Raw genomic sequence first — 22906 nt, forward strand, 5'->3', positions numbered from 1 at the left:
TTTTGATCTGGAAGAAGTACTTTTTGCTATAAGCTGTGCAAGGTAATTTCTGAACCACTATTGCAACATGGTCAAATATCAGGGAAGCTATTCATCCATGTGCCCAGCTCTCTCTCTGCCTTTTCATTTTGAAGTGGTGCATTATCTGTGCTATAGGCTGGAGCAAGGTGGTGTTTACCAAAAGCTGCAGTGTTGCCCTTTCTGGCATTTAGCTACTGACATGTGAAAGCATGTGCTGGAGTGCATGCATGTCAAAGGAGGACTTGATGACTCCCACAGTCATCCTCTGACTTTGTTAACCAAATGTCCTTGTTTTATAAGTGGAGATCTGAGAAGGAGATGCCAAACACAAGAGGTCCCAGCATAGATCCCTATGGAAATCCACAGTCATCTTCATACTCTCAGAGGATGCACTTCCTACTCTTACTGTGTGATTCCCATCTCTAAACTAGTTGGCTGTCCACCAAACCAACGATGGGTCAATTTAGAGCTCCTTCAATGTGCTTATTATATTTGCAGGTAGGCAATGGCATTGAATGCCTTAACTGGGCCAAGGTACACTAAGTGCACAGCTTGTCCACAGTCTATAGCTTAAGTAACTCCCTCAAAGAAGTTTACCAGATTCATTTGGTAGAATCTACTCTTGATAAAGCTAAACTGTTGAGGGTTGAGTTTAATAAGATTTTTGATATTATAGTTAATTAAGTCAGTTATGAAATGTTCCATGGCTCTGCATATATAAGACTTGTTAGACTGCTGGGTCTGCAATTCCTGGGGGTCTGCAGTGGGGGCCTATCTTGTTGCAGTGGTATAACAACAGCTGTGTGCCACTTCCATGGGACAAAGCCAGTTGCTAGGCCCAGGCTGAAGAGGTTGAGGGGTGGACCTGACAATGCATGCATACACTGCATACCTCTCAACCTCTTATTTCAAGAAATCTGAACATTGCATAAAATAATGGAGGTAAAAAGGCACAAAAATAGGGACATTTTAAGTATTGCTTTTATAAATTTTTAGAATTACAGGATTTGTCAGCATGCATTTTCTGAAGGATATGAAGTATGAAACTCACATATATGTCATTATTTACTCAGTGATTTGATTAAAAAAAACACAAATTTTATGAGGAACAGACCAAAACTATGAGACAAAAATCTGGATATTCTGTGAAAATTTGAACAATTAAGAGGTATGATGCTTAGTGCTATTAATCTGATAACCGATTATGTTGTCAGGCTCCATGGTATTCTTTGTTTTGAAGAGTACCTCCATTACATTCTCTTTTGTATTGGCTGATGGATTGACTTCATCAGGAATAAGTGTGTTTGGAATAGATGTGTCTGGGGGGAGGTTGCACTGAAGTTATAAGCCAGGAAGGTGGCAACATCCACCAGGATAGCAGTGCTGGACATTGATTCTTATTTTACCTGACTTAACACTTAACTTTAGACTTCACTTTTGGCTTGGATATAGCTGGGACTGCTAAATTAATACATTTGCCCCAGTGCAAATAGAACTTTTCTGAATAGCTTTTTGCAGTATCATTGCACTTAAACTTGAAGACTTCATCATAGAATTGTATGAGATTTGGATGTTTGAAGCCCTTGAATTCTGTGATATTCATTTTTGATGGTTTGGAGTATCTGATGGAGAAGGTTACTAGTTTGTGATCTGATCTGACCACTGAGGGAGATAACTTGGGCATAGTAAATAGAAATGCCAATTTGATAAGACCAGGACAAGTATATTTTGTCCTCTAGTAGGTTCCTTAAATATCTGGTCCAGGAAGTTTTTTTTTTTGTTAATGAAATCTAAGAATTTTTGATTATATCCTACATTGGTGGTATAGGTCCAAGTAATCTATGTATAGTTAAAATCACCTAGGATAGCAGTGTTCTTATTTAAGGGGGACTCATCCCAAATATTTAGGAAGACCTCTAAATGTCTTCAGATCAAAGTTAATGCCAGTACTTTAATGCTGTAATATTGGTAGTTTATGTGGTTTTAATTCAGCTTAACACAGACTGCATACTCTCACATCTCAGCAGTTGATGTGAGTTTGGCATTATAATCAGGATTTTGTTCACTTAGGATCTTTCCTCATCTCTCACACTATGCCCTCCAAACAGACCTACACAATTTTTGCAACCCTCACAAGGGTCCACTCTTTTAGTCACTTGCTTTATGGAAGCCTAGAACCTGAATCAAAGTGCATAGACTCCCCACTTTGACTAATACACATATTTTATTCATTTCCAAGATCAAGTGCCCTGATATTTTCCCTGCACTCCCTTCCCTTCCCACCCATCCCATCTTGCCTAACAAAGGCATCGCACATTTGATTTGCTTAGGGGTGGGAGGTTGCTTTATATTGATATTGATGGAATGTTACTTTAGCTTAGTACTGCTCAATTAAGAAATGCAGCTAAAACACTGTTAAGCTAGCATTAACATTTATTTGAAGAAGTCTACAGCTCATGAAAACAGTTTAGTACAAGGAAGTGTTTACTCTTCACTTTAATCTTGCAATAGAGTTTCATTTTAGCTAATCTGAACTGCGGTTTTATTTATTTTTATCCATTCAGTGATGTAGCCACCTTGGGATTCCTGCACAGTTGAAGAGGCTATCAGCCATTTATTTATTTATTTACATTTAATTACCAGGAAAGTATGACTGGGTAGGAATCCATTTTCAGAGTAGGCCTGGGGAGAAAGGATCCAAAGTATTACAAAACTTTTTAAGAACACTAATTTTAAACTCTTTAAAAATAATGCAAAAAACAACTGTAGTTTAAATAATTATACCTAATTAAACATAATATGAAAACATCAGTTAAGAATCGATATAAGTTATATGACAATGATCTAATATTTAGAGAAATTTTAGCCAGTTTATAGAGAAATTAAAGATATGTTAGTATAATACAAACATGAGTATGAAGTGAGAGAAAAGCAGGCTTATGGTGTATTTAGAGAGAAAGTCATGGAAGAGAAATTGGTAGAAGTAAGGAAGTGAGTGAAGAAGGGAGAGTAAGGAAGTGTAAAGTATGAATAGGCATTTGTTCACATTTAGAGGTATAATTTATCCTGGTGTTGGGCAAGAACAAAGCCAACTCTTGGCTAGGAAGTCTTTCAGAATGGTCTTGAAGGGTGGGATGGAGGGTATTGACCTGATGGATACAGGTAAAGAGTTCCAGGCCTTAGTAACATGGCACAAGTACAGACAATGTCCAGCAGGTTTAATAGGTTTGTAGACAATCATAAGTTTTTGGTCACTGGATCGTAATGACAGATTGGGAACATAATTATATAGAATGCTATTAAGTGGTTGATAAGCAGATGGATGCTGTATAATTTTATAGGTGGTACGACACTGTGTATATACTAGTTGATGGGTAATTCTAACCAATTTAGGCTTTTTAGTGTTATACAGTGTTGGGTTCTGAAAGGAGTATTCACTGCAATTTTAGCAACTGTGTAATTGCATTGTTCAAGTTTAGATTTTTGTGATGCCTGAAGATTAGTAAGGCTGGAAATGCTATAAGGAAGTATGGTGAGGAGGTAAGTATTGGAAAGTGTAGTTATAGTTGTTTAGGACTTTAAATGTTGCTTTTTGTGAGAGATGGATTTAGGGAAAAAGTAGTTTTGTTTTGTTAGGGATGCACATGAATTGTGAGTTACAAAGCCACGTTTCAATGGCTGTTTAAGCTTCTGAGTAATTTTTTGGAGGTGTGCCATGTTGTCAGATATGCAAATGAGTGTGGAGTCATCTGCATACTGTATTAGGGAGGCCTGCTCTGTGGATGTTTGGAGGGTGTTGGTGAGAATGCTACAGAGGAGGGGACCAAGGATAATGCTTTATGGTACACTAGTGATGAATGGGAGCTATGGAGAGAGGGTGGAGTGCCATTTTACTGACTGATACCTATTAGACAGGTAGCTTTTGAACCCTAGAAGGGTGGGCTGAGACAGACTTAATAAGGGCATTTGAAGTAGAAGTTTCTTGTGACAAACTGTATCAAAAGCTTTAGACAAGTCTGGAAATAAGGAAGAGACTCAGTTGCTGTTATCTCTAGCTTTAGTGACAGTATCTATATAGGTTAGTTAGCAGTATGGGAAGGACAGAAGCCATGCTGATTGAGGGATAAGAGTTAACTTCCTGCAAGAGATAGTTTAGCAATTGTTTTCGAATACATTTTCAAATATTTTGTTAAGGGGAATAAGATTGCTATATGTCTAAAATAGTACTGTCCGTTGAATTTCATCCTTTGTATAGAAGGATAATGTGTTACTTTTTCCAGTGACAGGGAATGTGGGATTCCTGTACTAACCTATTTATAAGGACTGTGACAGAATACATAATGCTATCGGTGGGTATTTTAAGGTGCTGACTTGGCAAGTCATAAGCTGAAGTAGAGCATGGTTTGATTTTGTTTAAGAGTATTTTTATATGGGATGTGGTCACAAGTTTGGAGGTGAAAGTGGATGTGGTGATATGTGGCTATTGGGCAGGGTTAGGGCTAGATGTCGGGAAATCCTTGGAAGAGATGCTGTAGTATCTATGAAATAAAAGTCAAATTATATTGTGGTTTCAAGTGATGAGTTATTGAGAGAGGGGTTAGGGTTGAAATTTTGGCCAGGATACAAGAGTTCTTTAATGGCTGCCCAGAACTTTTTAGGGTTGTGCTTACTATTATTCTGAAGGTTATTGTAGTATCATTTTTGTCTTCATTAATTTGCTTTTTAGTATGATTGCAAAGTATTCTGAAGTTTTCTAAATGTTGTGGTGTTCTATATTTTTGCCATTCTTTGCATGTTTTTTTTCTATCATGCATTAGCATTCTACTCTTTTTGGTATAGCCAAATTGCATTATTTGTTTTTATTCTTCTCCTTGCAGGAGTTTCAAGGCTTTTTAGGATATTCAGAAAATTTGTATTGACTTAATTTACAGCATCATCTAAGGAGAGGATTTTTAGGAAGTTCCTGTTAATAGATGATAGGGTAGTAATGAACATATCTGTGTTAAACTTGGAAAGGTTGCGTGTTGTTTTATAAACATGCTGTTTAAGTGGCTGTGTGAGATGTCTGGTTGTATAGATTTGGAGATGATCACCGAAACAGTTAGATATTGTACCTGTACTGATGTATTTGCTTGGGTCTGATACTTGGATCTAGTCTAATAGGGAATTTGAGTGTTGCTATAATGTGTAGGGCTATTAATTAGTTGTGTGAAACTGAATAAATTCATGCTAGATGTAGGGGAATTAAGAGTTTATGTCCAACTGACATTCACATCACCTAGTAGTTTTTTTTATTTTATTTTTTTTTTTGTGGAGTTGTTATGGATATCCAATGCAGGATGTCTTCCAGTATAGCAGTATTGTCACCAGAAGGGATATAAAGAACAATAAAAAATATTTGTTTATAATTGTTTAATTTCAGGAAAACAATAAGAAGCTCTGCTGAATTTAATTTTGGTACTGGTTTATTGTAAGGGGAATGTGGTAGTTGTTGGGAAAAATTAAAGCAATACCATCACCTTTCATTTCCTATTTATACAGTCATTACGGATGATAGTATACCCAGTAGGTACAATTTTGGAATCATTTATTCTGGGTTTAAGCCAATTTTCAGTTACAGCGATAATATCAGGCTTATGTTGGGTATTTTTGGCATGTAGTTCAGCAATTCTTTTTCTTATGCTTCTAACATTTATGGCAGCAAAAGTTAGATTACTGGGGGTTAGGGATGACCATTGTAGGGTTAGGGTGGTATGTGGAAGAGAATTCTGTTGATGTGCAATATTTTTTCTCTTTATTTTGGTCAAAAAATAGATTAGCACACATGTATGATGACACTTTAAGGCTTCCCCATTACTTCTCTTTTTTGTCATTACATTATGCGTGGACTCTAGTCTAGTCTGCTCAGACCCTACTCTTCCCGAACACCAGGCCAAAACACAATTAGCCTTCACAACCACTGAGAATTGGATGCTTCAAAACCATCTCTCCCTAAATGCCAACAAATCCCATATCATTATTTTCTCCCCCTCTAAATCTCTCCCACTTGATAAGCTCTCATTCAAGATCACCGGCCTCTCTCACTCCTCAATAGAAGTTGTTTCTAGTGCCAAACTTCTGGGTGCTACCTTTGATGAACAACTGAAATTTAATAATCATATTCAACTAAACATAAAAAAAACACATCAGAAGCTCGGCATGCTTTATAGAAATGCCCCCTTTCTTTCTTTAGCCACTAGACAAACCCTCGCCTCCACCTTCCTTCTACCTTCTCTATTGTATGGTGCTCCCCTTCTAACTAACCTCTCATCTTCTATCTCCTCAAAACTAGAAAGTTGCTACAACAAAATTACTAAATTTGCTAATAACTCAAAGCATTCATCTCACCATCGCATCTCCCTTCATTCTCTTCAATGGCTTGAACTTACTAATCATCTTGGCTACCTCCAACGTACTACTGCACACAAACTCATTTTTAAACCCTCCGCTTGCCCTGCACTTTCTAACATCTTGCCTTTCTACACTCCTTTCAGACCTCTAAGATCAGCCCACCAAAATCTTCTCACAGTGCAAAAACCTAAACGTCCCCCTGGCCACCTTCTATTTTCTTATACTATAGCAAGGAAATGAAACCTGCTCCCTCCCCTGCTAAAATCCACTACAAATCCAGAAAAATTTAAATCTCTACTCCATAAATCACCTCTCACTAAACTTGAAAGGTAATTGTATACTTCCTACCTAAATCCTTTCACTTCCCCTTGTAATTACCTCCCTCCTGCCCCTCTTTCTTCTAACTCTCTTTATCCCCCACCTTCTACTTTCTTCATCTTCGCCCCACTGTAAACTCTATGTAAATTCTCTTATATCTTCACTTCCCTCTGACTACATGCCTCTTCTTGCAACTGTAACTTTCACTATTTACATAAAATGTATCATTCATCTGAAACTTAAAATGAAACTATATATATTTGTTTCTGTACTATTAATACAATCTGTATAAAAATTTGTATTTTTCCTATTTGTAAATTGTTTAAAGGTGCAATTTCATTGTAATATGTAGCTTAAAGTGTGTAATATGTTTATGATTGGAGCTTTTCTCCACGGGCCTCCACTGAAAATGGGCCCTCGAGCCCAGTGGACTTCCCCGGTTATCAAACTGGAAATAAATAAATAATAAATAAATAAATTGTGGCGAGCCTTATAAAGACATAAGCACTACTAATAAGTATTCTGTTTTCAGTTATTTCTCTGCAGCCACAGCTTACCACTACGCAGTCTTCTTGCAGTCCATGCTGCAGCAAGAAGGATGTTTAATGAGTTCTAGCCCTCGTGCTATCTCCCCCATATTCATTTTTAGTGAATACTGGGCCTAATTGGGCAAGCAAGGTATACAGTTATGGGCTGGCTGTGATGAGAAACACCATCTTTCTTAATTCTGGAGATCATTATTGTTGTGCTTTGTCTGACTCTGCCTGATTTTTTTTCCAGTCAGCTGCAGTAGTATTAAGGAACCAACATCAGTCAAAATATCCTGAGAGAAATAGTGCAGACCTTCAGTTCCACCCCACTGTTATCAAAAATGTGATGGGTGGATGGCACTGGAATCCCACCACTGCCACAAAATAATAGGAGGAGTAGCAGTTACAGACCCTGAATCAGCAACAGTGGTGCTTTTGATGTATGCAAGTTTCACAAGTTTGAATTTCCCAAGTACAAATAACAGTCCTAGACAAAGATAAAGAAAAGGACAGCAGCAACTCTGGTTCAGTATACTCCAGAGAGGATACTCAGGATTTTAGTCTAAGACAAAAAGTATGAAAAACAAAACAGCAGCATCTGAAGTTTAGTACACCCCAGTGAGGTTATACAAAATTCAAAGACAAATGCAGTCTGCCAAAATACACAGTTCCATTCCATGCAGAGAAATTGCAGCTTATAACTAAACATGGCAACAGTAAACAGTTCAATATTATTTCAAAACATTTTAAATTCTACACATTCAATGAAATACACAAAAAATTACATGCTTAAAATCCAAGAAAATATATATCATCTGTGTTACCCCTCACAACATTACCTGCTGCTACATACCATATTATATTACCATCAATATTTAAGCCAACATTCACCAAATAACTGCTTGCATAATTTAATACCCATTTTGTTCTTTGTGGTCTCACAGCCATCGACTGCTGAACAAAGACTTTCAGCAAACTTAGAAGCCAGGTATTGCCAGTTTGTCATCTATTCAAACATAGTTATGCTTCCACATCTTGAACTACAAACAAGCCTGTAACAGGTACTTCAGAAATAAGTAGGTGTCTATAAGCATGACTCTCAATTCTCCATTGCTGCAGCATGTTTTTCAAACCTAAATCAAAACATTTAGTCATTCAGTCTTTATAGCTTTCAACCACAGTAGTTGACTGCGCTGGCAGAAACTAACTCTGGTAATTTTTATACAACACCTATGCATGCTTGTGTCCTTTCTCCATCATCATCATCTTTATTGGTTTTATTCATGATGTAAAACCAAACATCAATTACCATTGAGGAAAGACTGTTCCATAATGACTTCATACTCTACCTGTTCTCTTGGGTCCCCCACACATGGTCGACATTTCAGAATGTCGAAGACCATATGGCCGAGACTATACGATTGACATTTGAAATGTTGACCATGCGGAACTGGCATCTCCAAACAGTGCAGAATGGAAAGATTTCCATCTTCTGTACTGTAGTGTGATCTTGGAGTTGGTATATTTAAGTTACAAGGGGGTGTGGTGGCAGAGCCCCCCCCCACAGGGGTGCAGGGGGGCAGAGCCCCTCTGCTAGCAGTGTGAAGGAAAGTTGTTTTTGTGTTTTTTTATTTTATTGCATGGTCGACATTTCGAATGTCGATCATATGTTCTTGGCCATATGGTCTTTGACACTCTGAAATGTCGACCATGTGTAGGGGACCCGTTCTCTTACACTGATAAACATGTATTCATGTGTCTAACATCAGTGCATCTTTACATGCACCAAAGGGCACAGTCATAGGTAACATTCAGTCACTAACATCTATGATAAGTGCAATCATAAGTTAACTTCTTTAGTCACAAAAGTAACTGCATGTGAGCTGTAAGCGGACTGAAGTGGGGAAAGTAGGCAAGACATAAAATCATTTTAGATATTCCTTTAAGTCTTTGGTGTACATTGTGATGATTTAAAATTAACATTTTTTAATTCCCCTGTCTCTCCATTCAAGATTGCAAAATAAATAAATAAAATAAAATAAAATAAACTGTTTCAAAAAAGAGAACAAGGAGATTCCTTAAAGGTATTTTAGAATCATGTGGTTATCAACCTTTTGTTTGGCAACCACCATCTCTATACACTCTCAAATGGAAATACAAGTCAGTTATTTGAATGCTTGGATTTAACAGGCTTAAACACAGCCTAAAACATAGAAGTTAAACATTTCAGGTTCCACCAGTGTTGAGGATAGTCCGAATCTCTGTCTGAAGAGTGACACGATCTGCCTGATGTTATCAACTTCAATGGCAAGATCTCTGTATGTCATCTCCAATGTCTGTGGCCCCATCCTCTTTTACATCAGCTGTGTAGAATTTTCCAATGTTTACTCTTGTCTGCATGTTTTTCTCCAGGTACTTAGGTTTCCTCCCATCCTCCAAGAACACACTGGTTCATTGGCTGTACTCAACTGTCTGCACATACATTGTATTTACCCTTGTCATTGTGGGATGGCCTGCAGCTGAAAATGATATCATTCACAAACACATACAAACAGGATGGTACAATAAGTACTTTCTAGGATACATTGATCATCTAAAGAAGTAATGTATTTATGGCTAAAACTATTGAGTCTCAAAGCAAACCATTACTTGAAAGTACAGAAAGTTGCAATCTGTTTTTTGGCAGTTCCCCTGTAACAGCAGAGAATGGGAGTAGAACTACCTGCATAACAAAATACACAGTTCAGGTATAACAGAACGTTTCTTTGGGTTACAGTAAAAAATATTTCATGTTGAAGTGCTCTGTAGAGAGGGTGCTAGGATGTGTGGTCATAATGGATAGCGGTTAAACTGTTATATTTCTTTCCCTTTGAAAACAAAATGTTTTACTTGCAAAAGTAATGAACATCAATATGCATAGCATTTCGTGTTGTCTTAGAAACAAATAGGCCACAAAATATTGACATTCTTGTTTCAGGCATGGTATTTAACATTTCTCACTGTTTATTAGTATTCCTAGCAGTCTAGATTATTACACAGACGACATATTAAAAAAGCATTTTTTGGTGTATTTATACACGGTTTCTATCTGAACAGATTAAAAATAAACATGCATACTCTAGCAGACAGTTAAGAAATTCCAACAGAATATCAAAGGCACATTATGAACTGAGACTCATGTCACAGGCAAGATAATAATCACGCATTATATTAACACGTGAGACAGTATAGCAAGTCAAGCACTTGTGACATAAGTTTAAATATTGACAAAACAGTTATTATGGACTTGGGTAAAACTGCTAATATTTTTTATCAAAAAAAAATTCTTAATAAATTCTCCAATATCAGGGCTTTTTTATTACAATGAATTATTGGGAAAAGTGCCATAATATCTCTGTCTCTCACTCTCTCTCACTCACTCTCTCTCCCTCTCTTTCTCTCTCACTCTCTCTCACTCACTCTCTCTCTCTCTCTTCTCTCTCTCTCTCTCTCTCTCTCTCTATATATATATATATATATATATATATATACACATACAAAGTGAGAGAGAGGAAGAGAGATATCACTATAGCAGAAGTGGAAACAGCAGTAAAGAATACACAATCCAAATATAGCTGCAGGTCTGTATGGCCTGGATAATTACTTTTTGACCAATGGCATTCATGTTTTAGGTCAATGTTTAACTTGCTTGTTTCAGTTAACTCTACTAACTGGATATATCCCAGTTATCTCAAAAGTCCATAATTATTCCTGTAACTAAAGGGTGGTAACTCTGGTGTGGTAGCTGATTATGGTGCTATAAATGTAATTATTCTTGTAATAAAGGTTTTAGAAGAGTTATACTTTTATGCTTTCATAAATTGTACAAACAATTAATGTTTTACAACATAGTTTTATATCTGACTGTTCCTGTTTAAGTAATACATTGGTATTTTATCAAACCATTCTGGACTCTTCTGAAGTAGCAAGACCTACTGACATGATTTCCTCTTGATTTTTTAAGAACTTCTGACTTGGTTACTCATAGAAAGATTATTCCAGCCAAGGCATGTTTGAACATCAGCAGCTATTTAATCATCATGACATGCATCTCTGCATATCAGTAATAATAAATGGCAATGCCAGAGATGTCAGAAAACACCAGCATTTAGTCAAACAAGTGCCTTTCCTCTGTTTACCAGTAATAATAAATGGCAATGCCAGAGATGTCAGGATACACCAGCATTTAGTCAAACAAGTGCCTTTCCTCTGTTTACCAGTAATAATAAATGGCGATGCCAGAGATGTCAGGATACACCAGCATTTAGTCAAACAAGTGCCTTTCCTTTGTTTACCAGTAATAATAAATGAGAATGTCAGAGATGTCAGAGTACTCCAGCATTTAGTCAAACAAGTGCCTTTCCTCTGTTTACCAGTAATAATAAATGACAATGTCAGAGATGTCAGAGTACTCCAGCATTTAGTCAAACAAGTAACATTTATGCTGTACAAAATGGCAGCTGAGTAGAAATGATGGTAACACTTTAGTCATCTTGAACACGTACGTACACAGGGACTAAGCTCAGAAGTGCAATACATTATGGGGTACATACACTCTTAAACTGGTAATGCTTTATGTTAATCTTAAAGTGCCAATGGGTATAGTGCATGCAAAATATCTACACCAATCTGTAGCAGCTTTATTTCACTTATTATCATAGTTGTCAACTGCGTGCAGCAGTGGTTAAGGATCAGATGAAGATGAGTAAGAGCTGGAATAAATTATTGTCAGATGAAAGAACAGTTAATGTGGATTTCTCCAGACTTTTGAATGGGATCATTCTTTGTTGGTTTGTTTATGTCCTCTTTTCCATTAGGTGAGGGTATCTGAATTAGCAAGTTTGCAGATAACATCACATTTGAAGATATAATGAGAAATGTTAAAGAGCATGGAGTCTTACATAGGTTTTGAATATACTTAACAGCTGGCCAAATAACAATTCATTTTTTAACATGAACAGTTATGTAGTGCTTCAAGTTTGGATATGGGAATGACAGTTGCCCTTATGCAATACATCGGGAAATGGTAAGTGAATCCAGAACAATAAAGGGCCTGGATGTCATTTTTGATGACAAGTTTTGATTTAATTACCATATTATAGCTGCTATGCAGTGTTATTGTGGTATTATGAGTGACATTCTCCATTGTGTTAGTAGTATAGACAAAAAGCTTCTGATTCTTTTATACAAATCACAGATTAGACCTATATTTTATTGTGTGGACAAATGAGCATTTACTGTCTGAAAAGGTAGAGACAGATACCCATGGTATGTCATTCACAGTATAAACAAATGTTCTAAACTTATACTGTGTATATTATAGATTAGTAAAGGGTGAGGTGACTTTTATTTATATGCCACACAAATGAGCTAGTGGCATCCATATTTGACATTTATTTTTCATTCTATCTGAAAGATACAAGGAGTGACTATCTCCTTGTTGAATTACCAGTTACCAAGTCTCTGATTAAGAAAATCATCTTCATCATCACCATTATCATCAACAACAACAGCCCCCCTTTTCCCATTTTTCTACAGCATAAGGTATGGATGTAGCATCAGCTGACGCCACCACTTTCCATTCAGCGCCACTCTCCAACCTTCTTTGACAGTAATGCCTAACTGTTTCAGGTCTTCTCTCATGCAGTCCATCTTTCGTCTGGATATTATTTCCTCTTGCTTTCTTCCTGTCTCTCCTTAATCCCGTTTTTCAAATCATCTTCTACTTTTCTTCATCTCTGCCTAGCTATACCTCTGTTCTCTCTATGTGGCAATGCGTATCTTCACGAGCCATTTCTCCCCTTATTCACCCAACATCTTTATCAGACCTGCTGTGACTTCATCAGAGCCTGTTGCTTTCCATGACTTACTTTTCCTAAGTGCTGTTGTTACTTCTTCTAGGATGGGGTTTTCTTTCTCTCATTACATGCTGTGCATGACACAGTACAGTTTATGAGAGTTTTATTTTCATTCAGAAGCTGCTGGACGTACTCCTTCTATCTAACTTTGATATCCTGTGGACCGGTGAGCAGCTTGTTGCTGGAATCCCTTATGCATCCACTTATGAATGGTGTCTGATTAATGTCTTATTTATCTTTCTGTTTTCACCTTGCAACTTGATAGAGTGTCTTTGCATCATTTGCACTTTCCAAAAGCTGATAGAGTTTGTATGGTGTTGTGTTTTCTGCCATTGCAACTGCTGTCTTAGCCTTGTTCTCAGCCAGGCAGTATTCTTTCTTAGCCTGGTCCATCTTTTTTATCTCCCACTCATTCTTGCACTCCTCTTTTAGTTTGATAACTTTCTGGATGAGTTTGTGCATTTCACCACCAGCTTTCCTTCTGTACCTTATTTCCATACCTTGTTCAGCCACATATCGTATTTATTTATTTATTTCCAGTTTGTTGACAGGGAAGGTTCACTGGGCCCAGTGTACCCATTTTCAGTGGAGGCCCTGGGAGAAACGCTCCAACAAGCAAAATGCAGTAAAGATTTATGATACAAGGGGGGGGGAGGGGTGGTTGTTAAGGTGTTTGCCCAAACAAACCAAGGTGCAGGGTTTGAGTCTCACAAGGGATAATTGGCTAAGCTTAAATTGGCTTGCAAGGGCAGTTAGCTTAGTAAGAATCTATGAATCTATGAATCTATGAAAAAGTAAAAAAGCTAGATACAGTTTACAACTTCTGCTTAATACAAATACTAGAGTATTTACAATAAAGAAAGGTATATTTACAATCTTGACATGGGAAGAACATTTCTGATTATAAGAAGTTGGCATTAGAGAAGTAGAACCCCAAGGTGATAGACACTTGGGTGCAAATATTCCATCAAGTTTAGGAATTAGTTAGAGTGCAGGATTGAAGCATTGGCAGAAGGTGATTAGGGGTACAGTAGGGAACTGGAAGGGAGAAAGGGGAGGTGGAGAGCTTGCTAGGTTGGAAAAATGCAGGTGCATTTCCGAATTGAGGAGAGGTAAGAATGAAGCTGCGTTTTAAAGCTTGTCATATCTTCCATTATTTTTAGGAAAGGAAAGAGAGAATTCCATTTTTTGGCTAAGGAAAAAGAGAGAAGTTGTCCTGGAGGTCAGTTGGGTTTATGTACAGATATTAGGTTTTGTTGTACAGATCTTAGAGTTCTGTTTGGCACATAGGGGACTAGAATGATTTTTAGAGCAGGGCATTTGGTGGGGTTGAAGAATAATTTCTGAGAAGTGGTGAGTTGGTGGAAGTCCAGATAATTTGGAAGTTCTAGCCAGTTTAACGAGTTAAGGGTAAGGCAATGATGGGAGGAGGTTTTGGAGTTAGTGGCAAATTTGGAGATTTTGTTATAACAGTTTTCTAATTTGGATATAATAAATGCAGATAAGTTGGTTAGAAAGGGGGTGCCATACATCAGGGAGGGGAGGAGGTAAGCAGACTGAGAGTATGTCTCGTAAGAGGTGAGAGAAAGAGGTTATTCCTATAAAGTACACCCAGTTTTTGGTGTGTTTTTTGATGTTTAGGAGTACATGGTTGTTGAATTTTAGGTGTTCATCTATAGTTACACCTAGTAACTTTGCATGGGGGGTGACTTCAATAGGAGAGTTATTTTGGCTTGGAATTTGGAAAGAGGTTTTGTCGAAAGAGAAGGATTTTGAGAGAAGGAAGATTAAAATTTTGGATTTGTTAGCGTTTAACTCTAGCTATTTCCTCTTCTTCCAGAGGTGCTAGAGACCTCAGTATTTCCTTGAACGCCTGTGCTTTCTCTCCAGTCAAATTCTAGATCTACATCCTAGTCTGCATTGACTTTGCCTTATTAGGAGGAAGTCTACCTAGGTTGCACATTGACCACACTTATATGTGTTCTTATGACTGTCTCTTTTAGTGAACCATGTGTTGGCCACCATAAAGCCACTTGCCAGGCAGAATTCTAGAATGACCTCGCCTTCTTTATTCCTTTTGTCTAAGTGGACCATGGCAGTCCTCATATCCTGTTCTATCTGTCTGTCTCAATATGAGCATTCCATTCCCTCATTATAAAAATCAATTCATTTTGTCCAACTTTATCTTGTAAGTTAGTAAACCTAAAAACACTCTTGTCCTCACCATCTCAACCCTGCTGTGGGGAATAAGCAGAGATTGTGTCTTTACACTAGGGTCTTATTGCCAGGAGTCGATCATTAATTCTGTTGACATACTTCCCTGCCTTTAGAAGACTCTTCCTCACCACAATTCCCATACCATTTCTAGTCTACCCCCCCCCACTCAGAATTGCAAACCAAGTGACTTTGCTGCACTGCCTTTCCACCTTGTCTCCTGGATACATGAGATGCCCTGTCTCTTCCTTTCCATCTTGTCATCCACTTCCAAGATGTGTCTTCTCACTGAACCTATATTTAGCACAGCAATGCTTAGTTCAGCTTTTATTCAACAGATCTTTTCTGATTAAGAGCAAATGTTTTAAATACAAGGCAGGTAAGATCTGGAATTCACTCCAGCTGACAGACAAGTGGTATTACCAACAATTAACATGCAGTTGGATAGTTGGCATGGGAACGGAATGTATTATATATGTCATTTAACATGCAGTTAGTTGGTATGGGAGCGATATGCATTATATATGTCATTTAATGTGCAGTTAGATGATTGGTATGGGAACCGTATGCATTATATATGTCATTTAATGTGTAGTTAGATAAATGTTATGGGAATGGTATACGTTATATATGTCTTTCTGGCACAAACTCCTAGGTGATGTCATTGAGTCCTTGAAATTATTATATTTATCACATCGAACATTGAACCTTCATGAAGTACTGAATGTTTAGATGTTAGAGAATGTGAAGGTTAAAATAATGTTTATACTTTGTAGCAAGAAGATTTGCTATCTCAAAAACTCCTCAATGTATTCATGTATGGGGGAGATATACTAAATGTTTGGTATATTATTTACCAATTTCTTTATTTAATTGGATAAGAACTTCTAACCACAGGATGCTCATTTCAGAGGTAATTAAGGAACCAATGTTTGATTAACCATCTTGTTCAGAGTTGTAGTCATTCCAACAGAGATTGAAGAAAGCAAACATAGGAATCTTTTATAAATATATGTTACAGTTTACAAATTTAATGGAATTTATATATTCTTAGTTTTACAGCTACTAAGTAAAAGCTGGAAAGTTGGAGCCAAAACATTTTTTACTGGAGGAACAATATCAAACTTTGCAAATGCCAAGTCAGAATGTGCACGTGTTGGTTCACGTCTGGCTGTTCCAATCAACGAAGCTGAAAACAAAGCTTTGGAAGAAATTGTAAAGAAGGTTAACAAAGAAGCTTGGCTTGCAATGTCAGATGAAAAGACAGAAGGTAAATTTGTATATTTAGATGGGAATCCAATAAAATATTCAAAATGGAATCCTGGCGAACCAAATGATCATAAACATGCTGAAGACTGTGTAGAAATACAAAGTACAGGAAAGTGGAATGACAGATCCTGTTCTGATGATCATCTTGTTATCTGTGAGTTATAACTCATTTCTCTGTGGTCTCACTGTAAATTTCTATTGTGTGCCCTAGAATAGAAACCATTTGCTTTATTGTATCAATACGCTTTGAGTGTGCCTCAAACTTTTATTACAGTATAATGTATTTCATATCAGATCTGTAAGCTGTTATACCATGTCTGTCTGTATTTTAAGTGTAACATAGTTTAATATGACTTAAGCAACTTATGCTCAACTGTTTTCTTTCACTGTAGTCCTTCAGTAAACAATATATATTTTTTTCTCCCATCATATGAGTTGTTGCTGTTTGTATACAATATTGAAGGGTTCTTTAAAAGTTGTGAATAACTGTTGAGAAAAATTTGATAACCGTGACATTTAAGAAAAAAAATAAGAATTAACAGTAGAATTATACAAGATCAGTAATGAACCTACTTTTAGGAAAATGTTCAAAACTGGAACAGCAGATTTTTTTAATTATGTGCTTTTATTTTAACTCAAAACACAACAAATAAAGATTTATTTCTCGCAGTTGCATGGCAAACAAGAAGAAAAAACAATGCAGAAAAAATAAGTGATGAAGATTCTTGTACAGTGGCACAAAAATATGCTCAATTCCTCCATTATTGTCATAAGGAAGTTACATCTGCTTCTGAAGTAGATCATTTCATGTTCTGCACATTAAAGGAAACTGGTTCTAAGGTTTAAAATTGTCGTGTGCTTATTTTTGTTTTTTTTTTGTGATTAGAATCGAGCAAAGCATACTTCAAGAGTTCATATGAAAAATAAATACTTTATACAATTCAGCTGGCTGTACACTTAAAACATTTGAATGCATTTTGTCAGTATTTTGCTGTCTGTGCACCTGTCTTGCTACATTACCTGTAAATAGATAGCTGCTGTCTACATTTTTTTGCCTTTTATTTTGTCTGTCTTTGCTTTTTGTTGCAATTGCATACACATTACACAAAAGAACTTATAATAATGGATAGAGTATGGGCATTTTAGTCATATAGAGTAGCAAAATGCCACTGTCCTAGAACGCTAGGCTCACTTCTGACAACAACTTATTTTATAGCAGTAAAGGGAATCCATTTGCTTTATTTTATTCTGTTGAGTGGTGGGGAATTTTCCACTGCTTGTTAAAAATCAGCATCATACAATAGTCAGAGCTTGCTGTTTAATATGCATTTACAAAAACAACAATGTGATTAAGAATTTAAGAAAACATGTTCTTGTTTTATTTATTATTTAAGGTAGCTTTATTATTGACCAAGTTGACAAATTCTAGTGTAACCATCTTGCTGATACTGGTAGACTGTGTCTGGATAGACCATATGCTGGTTTCTTATAGAAAACAGTGTGAGCAAGAAAACAGGTTTGGTTATATTGTGAAGTTGATCAGAGCTAGACTGATTGTTTGCTGTCTCTTCATAACAAACACGTTTGTGTCTTAACAACTAATGTTCTCTGCTTTAGAGAGCCATGGTTTAATGATTATTGGTAGGTCTGTGTAATGTTCCTATGCAATTATGCTCGTTCACAGGATTTGTTATTGTAATCAGCTGCACCTCATACCTAGTTACAGCACTAAAATGCTACAATTTGCTCTGTAAAACTGAAGTGCTAGAGTAATAGGAATAGAAGAATTCATAGTGTAAAACAGACTCAAAAACTGGAATGTTAAAAGTCCATGGGGGAAATTTAATAAAGCCTACACTGTCTTTTTTACCATGTAGGTATCGTGTTGCACTGCTTACATGAAAGCAAGCAGGGTTTAGATTCAGTAAGCACTGCTGGGCAGGGTGTATACACCAACATGGGAAGTTCCATGGCATGCAAATCAGCTCATAAGCAGGTGAATCTCAATCAAATGAGGCAGGAAGAGTGATCCAGCAAACAGATAAGCAGCTCTCCAGACCCCATGTCAGTGTCCATAGTGTACATAGAAAAATTCCATGTGCAGGAATTTAGACAGACAAAAGGGTTAAAAAATGTAGATAGATGGACAGAAATGGCATACCACATACAGATATGAGTGCAACTATCCTCCATGTGTCTGAACAATTAAAGGAAATACGTTAAAGTAATTTTATTTTTTTAATAATCTGGGCATGTTTGTGTGGTGTGCTGCAGTGTGAAAACATGCTTTATAAAAAAAAAAAATAGAAAAAACAAAATTAATATTATGTGACAAAGATGTATTACAGAACCCTGCATGGAATATCTACAGTGGTGCATTGGTACTGTTGCTAATGTGATAGGGCTATAAAGTGTGTAGTTTCCAGGCTGTGAACATGGATCCTTGTGCAAATGAGGTGGAGTTACTGAATAGCATAAAGGGGTAATCATGTCCGCATATCCCCTCCGTGTAGGCAGAGAACTATGTTGATGTTTACAGAGAAGGTAGCTGACATCAGGGGAGGGTGTGTCCAATGACTTCAAAGCTTACTTCAGCTTAGGTGCACCTGTTTGCACAGTGCACCCCCATGGTGAGCTGTCCTTTCAGGGGTGTGTGTGCACTAATGTCTAAGCTTTGTTTACCAACGGGGCACATGTTTGCACAGGGCGGTGCTGTGCTGAATGTATCTAAACGGCCAATGACATATTAATCAGTTTTGACCTCTGTCTAACTTAAACTAGGGCCATTAAATGATGTCAATGATATACTAGGCAGGCAGAATGCATCATAGTTAGCCAATCACACATTCTGCACCTACAGTAGAGCTCTATAAAGTATGCGCACTCCCTACAATCTGATTTGCCCCCCAATACTCTGGAACATTGGAGTACAGACTTGGGAATAGAAACTGAGATAATGCTAGGGGCTGCTGCAGGTCTGCTACATCTGTATGTGCTAGATGCTGAAGTCAATGCTGCTGGTGCTGCTGACAATAGGCCTAGATATAGAAGAAGAGTTTTGAGGCCCAGGGTAAACTTCCAGGAGCTGCATGAGCTGGAGATTGTAAAGCGGTACAGGGTGGACAGGGACATACTACAAGAACTCACTGAGCTCTGCGACCCTCAAATCAGACCCAGAGCCAACAGAGGGGAACCCATGCCAGTGGAAAGAAAGGTATGTGTAGCCCTTAGTATAATAGCTACAGGTACTTTCCAAAGATCAACTGGGGATATGATGGGGGTCTCAAAGGCATCAGCATCCATCCTACTCTGCCAGTTCCTGGATACCATGCTCCCACATGCCAGTGAGCAAATTTCTTTTTCCCCCTCACCCCTGAAGTGAGGGTCAGCAATATGCAACACTTCTACCATGTAGCACATTACCCTGAAGGGTGCCATAGATTGCACTCATGTACACATCAAGACACCACCCGATGAGGAAGGTAGAATCTATGTCAACCACAAAAGGTATCACTCCATCAACAGCCAGGTCATGTGCAATGCCCAGGGGATTATCATGAATGTGCATGCTGGCAGCCCTGGCAGTTATCAAAACTCTCATATTTGGCATGCATCACATCTGTACCAGATGTTTGCTGGGGGGGAGGCGTCCCACATGGCCATTTACTATGCACTGGAACCGTGCATGAAGACACCCATCAGAAATGCACACACACCAACAGAGGAATGCCATAATGAGGTACACGCACAAACTAGGAACATCTTAGAGTGTGTGTTTGGGATTCTAAAGTCACAGTTCAGGTGCCTTGATATATCTGGTGGAGTGCTGCAATACTCTCCAGCCACATATGCACATATATTCACAATATGTGCCATGCTACACAATATGATCCTGCGGAAACAGCTGCAGTAGGATCAGCAAAGAGAAAGGATGCACAGCCCCCCACCAGTGCCTAAGTCACCACAGCCACAGCCACAGGATGAATCAGGAGGAGAAGCTCCCTGATGATATCCCTGTAGACAGATGGAGGCATGCCCTGTACACCCTGGCATTGGCTAAGAGACACCGCATAGCATATTCACTGACAACCTAGGGCCCTAGGGACTGACACCTTACTTCTACTCACATACATATATTAAAATAGTTGATGCAAGGCAACCCACACAACCTGTACCTATCCATGTATTGGCTGTGTACTGCTTGCATCACACAGAGTCAGCCCTGAACTACAGTTCTGTCAACTTGCTGCATTCGCAAGGTAAGTCTTTAACCTGCACACTAACTGTAAGGATTACTATAATATGGTATCATATTTATGGATCTGCTTCTGTTATGCAAGGAAATATAGTGGGCTAATTGGACAGATGTAACATCTACATGGAACTACAGATACCCAGACCAATAGTATGTGTTCTTCAATAGTCACTAGGCTTTCTGGTTGGAGTATTCACTACATCAGTCAGGGGAGATGTTAAATATTGAGCTCACATGATATTTGGATTATGGTCTATCCCAACAGATCATGTGATGTTGTTCCCCCACCCCCAACACAGCAGTGTTCCCACATAACTGCTTTAACAGAAAATCAGCAATGGAATATCAGCAGACCAGGCAATCTCAGGGTTGTAACACAGAAATCGATCACACATTGTATGCCTCACTTAATGCAAGATAACAACATACATATTTATGTTGTTGATTGTGTGATGTATAACACGTCTCTGTCTGGCAGCCTGTGTGGCTCAGTGGACTAGGGAAGCTAGCATTGTTCATAGGTTCATGAGTGTGTACTAGGCCAATGGCCCTGGAGCCTTTACAAGCCTAGCCCATAGATTTGCCCTGACATCATGCTGCCCAACGTTAGTTCCCAGTGCCTATATCAAGTAGAGCCACTGGAGTGATCCCCGAGGTTAACTTTCTATTTCCCATCCACTCATTTCTCTTGAAGAGGGCCAGTGAGGTGCTCTGCTTGACATGTATGGGAAGTCTATTCCAGAGCATGGGCAGTCTCTGGTTTATGAACCTGCCTTCTAGCATGTTCTGTTGATTGTGGAAATGTGGTTGAAGTCTCGTGTGTGTTGTGGAGGGATTGGGATTTCTTTAGGTGTAACATTTCTAACAGGGTTGGGTCAGACATGGCTTTGTAAGTAAAGCAGAGATCGTCTCTTGACAGACGATATGAGACCGAGAAAAGCTGGGAGTTTTTGAGACTGTCCATGAAGGGCATGTGTTTAAGGCCTAGGATTCTCTTTGTGAGGTACTTTTGTGGCCTTTCCAGCTGTTGCAGGTGTTTAGTGAGGTACATGCCAAATGAGGCATTATACTCAATGATGATGACATCTTTCTTCCTGGTAATGAGATGTGCCACATAGAAGGACGTTCTGACCACAGTGACAATGTGGCGGTCAAAGTATAGGATGCTGTCAACCTGTGTCCCCAGATCTCTTATAACGCCTTCAGTGTTCAGCGGGCTACCATCAATGTGGTAATTAGTGGGAACTGAGTTTTTCAAAGGGAATGACGATGCATTTTTTTGGCATGTGCAAATGATTCCTGAAAATGAAGAAAATGAAATAGGTGTAGTTTCACACCAATGTAATCTTCTCTTAACAGAGCATTTCCATATTAGCATTTGATAACCATGGAGGAAGTTCCTTGTCAGTAAAAACTTATTAAATTTTGATTGTCTGAAATGTCTAGTAGTATAATGTCTAAATTGAATTAAAATCTATAACAATGCTTACAGTAAAAATAAATATTTTCATTTCTAGTTACGCTAATGTTTCTATAAAACTTAATAAGCAAGGCCAAGGCCACTGTGCTGTGAGAAAGTAATTCATATATTCATACACAGCCAGTGACATAAGGCATATAGAGAGTTGTATGAGAGATTGGACACTAAAGAGGGAGAAAAGGACCTGTACCGATTGGCTAGACAGAGGGAAAGAGCTGGGAAAGATGTGCAGCAGGTAATGGTGATAAAGGACAGTGAGGGAAACCTACTCACAAGTGAGAAAAGTGTGTTGAGTATATGGAAAGAGTACTTTGAAGGGCTGATGAATGAAGAGAATGAGAGAGAGAGAGAAGGTTGGATGATGTGGGGATAGTGAATCAGGAAGTGAAACAGATTAGCAAGGAGGAAGTATGGACAGCTATAAAGAGGATGAAGAATGGAAAGGCTGTTGGCCCAGATGACATACCAGTGGAAGCATGGAGGTGCTTATGTGAAATGGCAGTGGAATTTCTAAACAGATTGTTTAATGAAA

At 38.0% G+C, this 22906-nt stretch overlaps 1 protein-coding gene across 1 annotated transcript in view; it reads left to right on the plus strand.

Annotated features, from left to right (window-relative positions):
* Positions 1 to 17068, plus strand: part of SFTPD (surfactant protein D) — a 362436-nt gene extending 345368 nt beyond the window's left edge. Inside the window, exon 10 of the mRNA XM_044056287.1 lies at positions 16425 to 17068. Within this exon, the coding sequence (XP_043912222.1) occupies positions 16425 to 16804 (380 nt within the window). The 3' untranslated portion in view covers positions 16805 to 17068. The remainder of the gene's footprint in view (positions 1 to 16424) is intronic.
* The last annotated feature ends 5838 nt before the right edge of the window (positions 17069 to 22906 follow it).

The sequence above is a fragment of the Protopterus annectens genome, chromosome 14.part0 (assembly GCF_019279795.1).
Source record: "Protopterus annectens isolate FY-2018-M chromosome 14.part0, PAN1.0, whole genome shotgun sequence".
Classification (NCBI taxonomy): Eukaryota; Metazoa; Chordata; order Ceratodontiformes; family Protopteridae; genus Protopterus; species Protopterus annectens.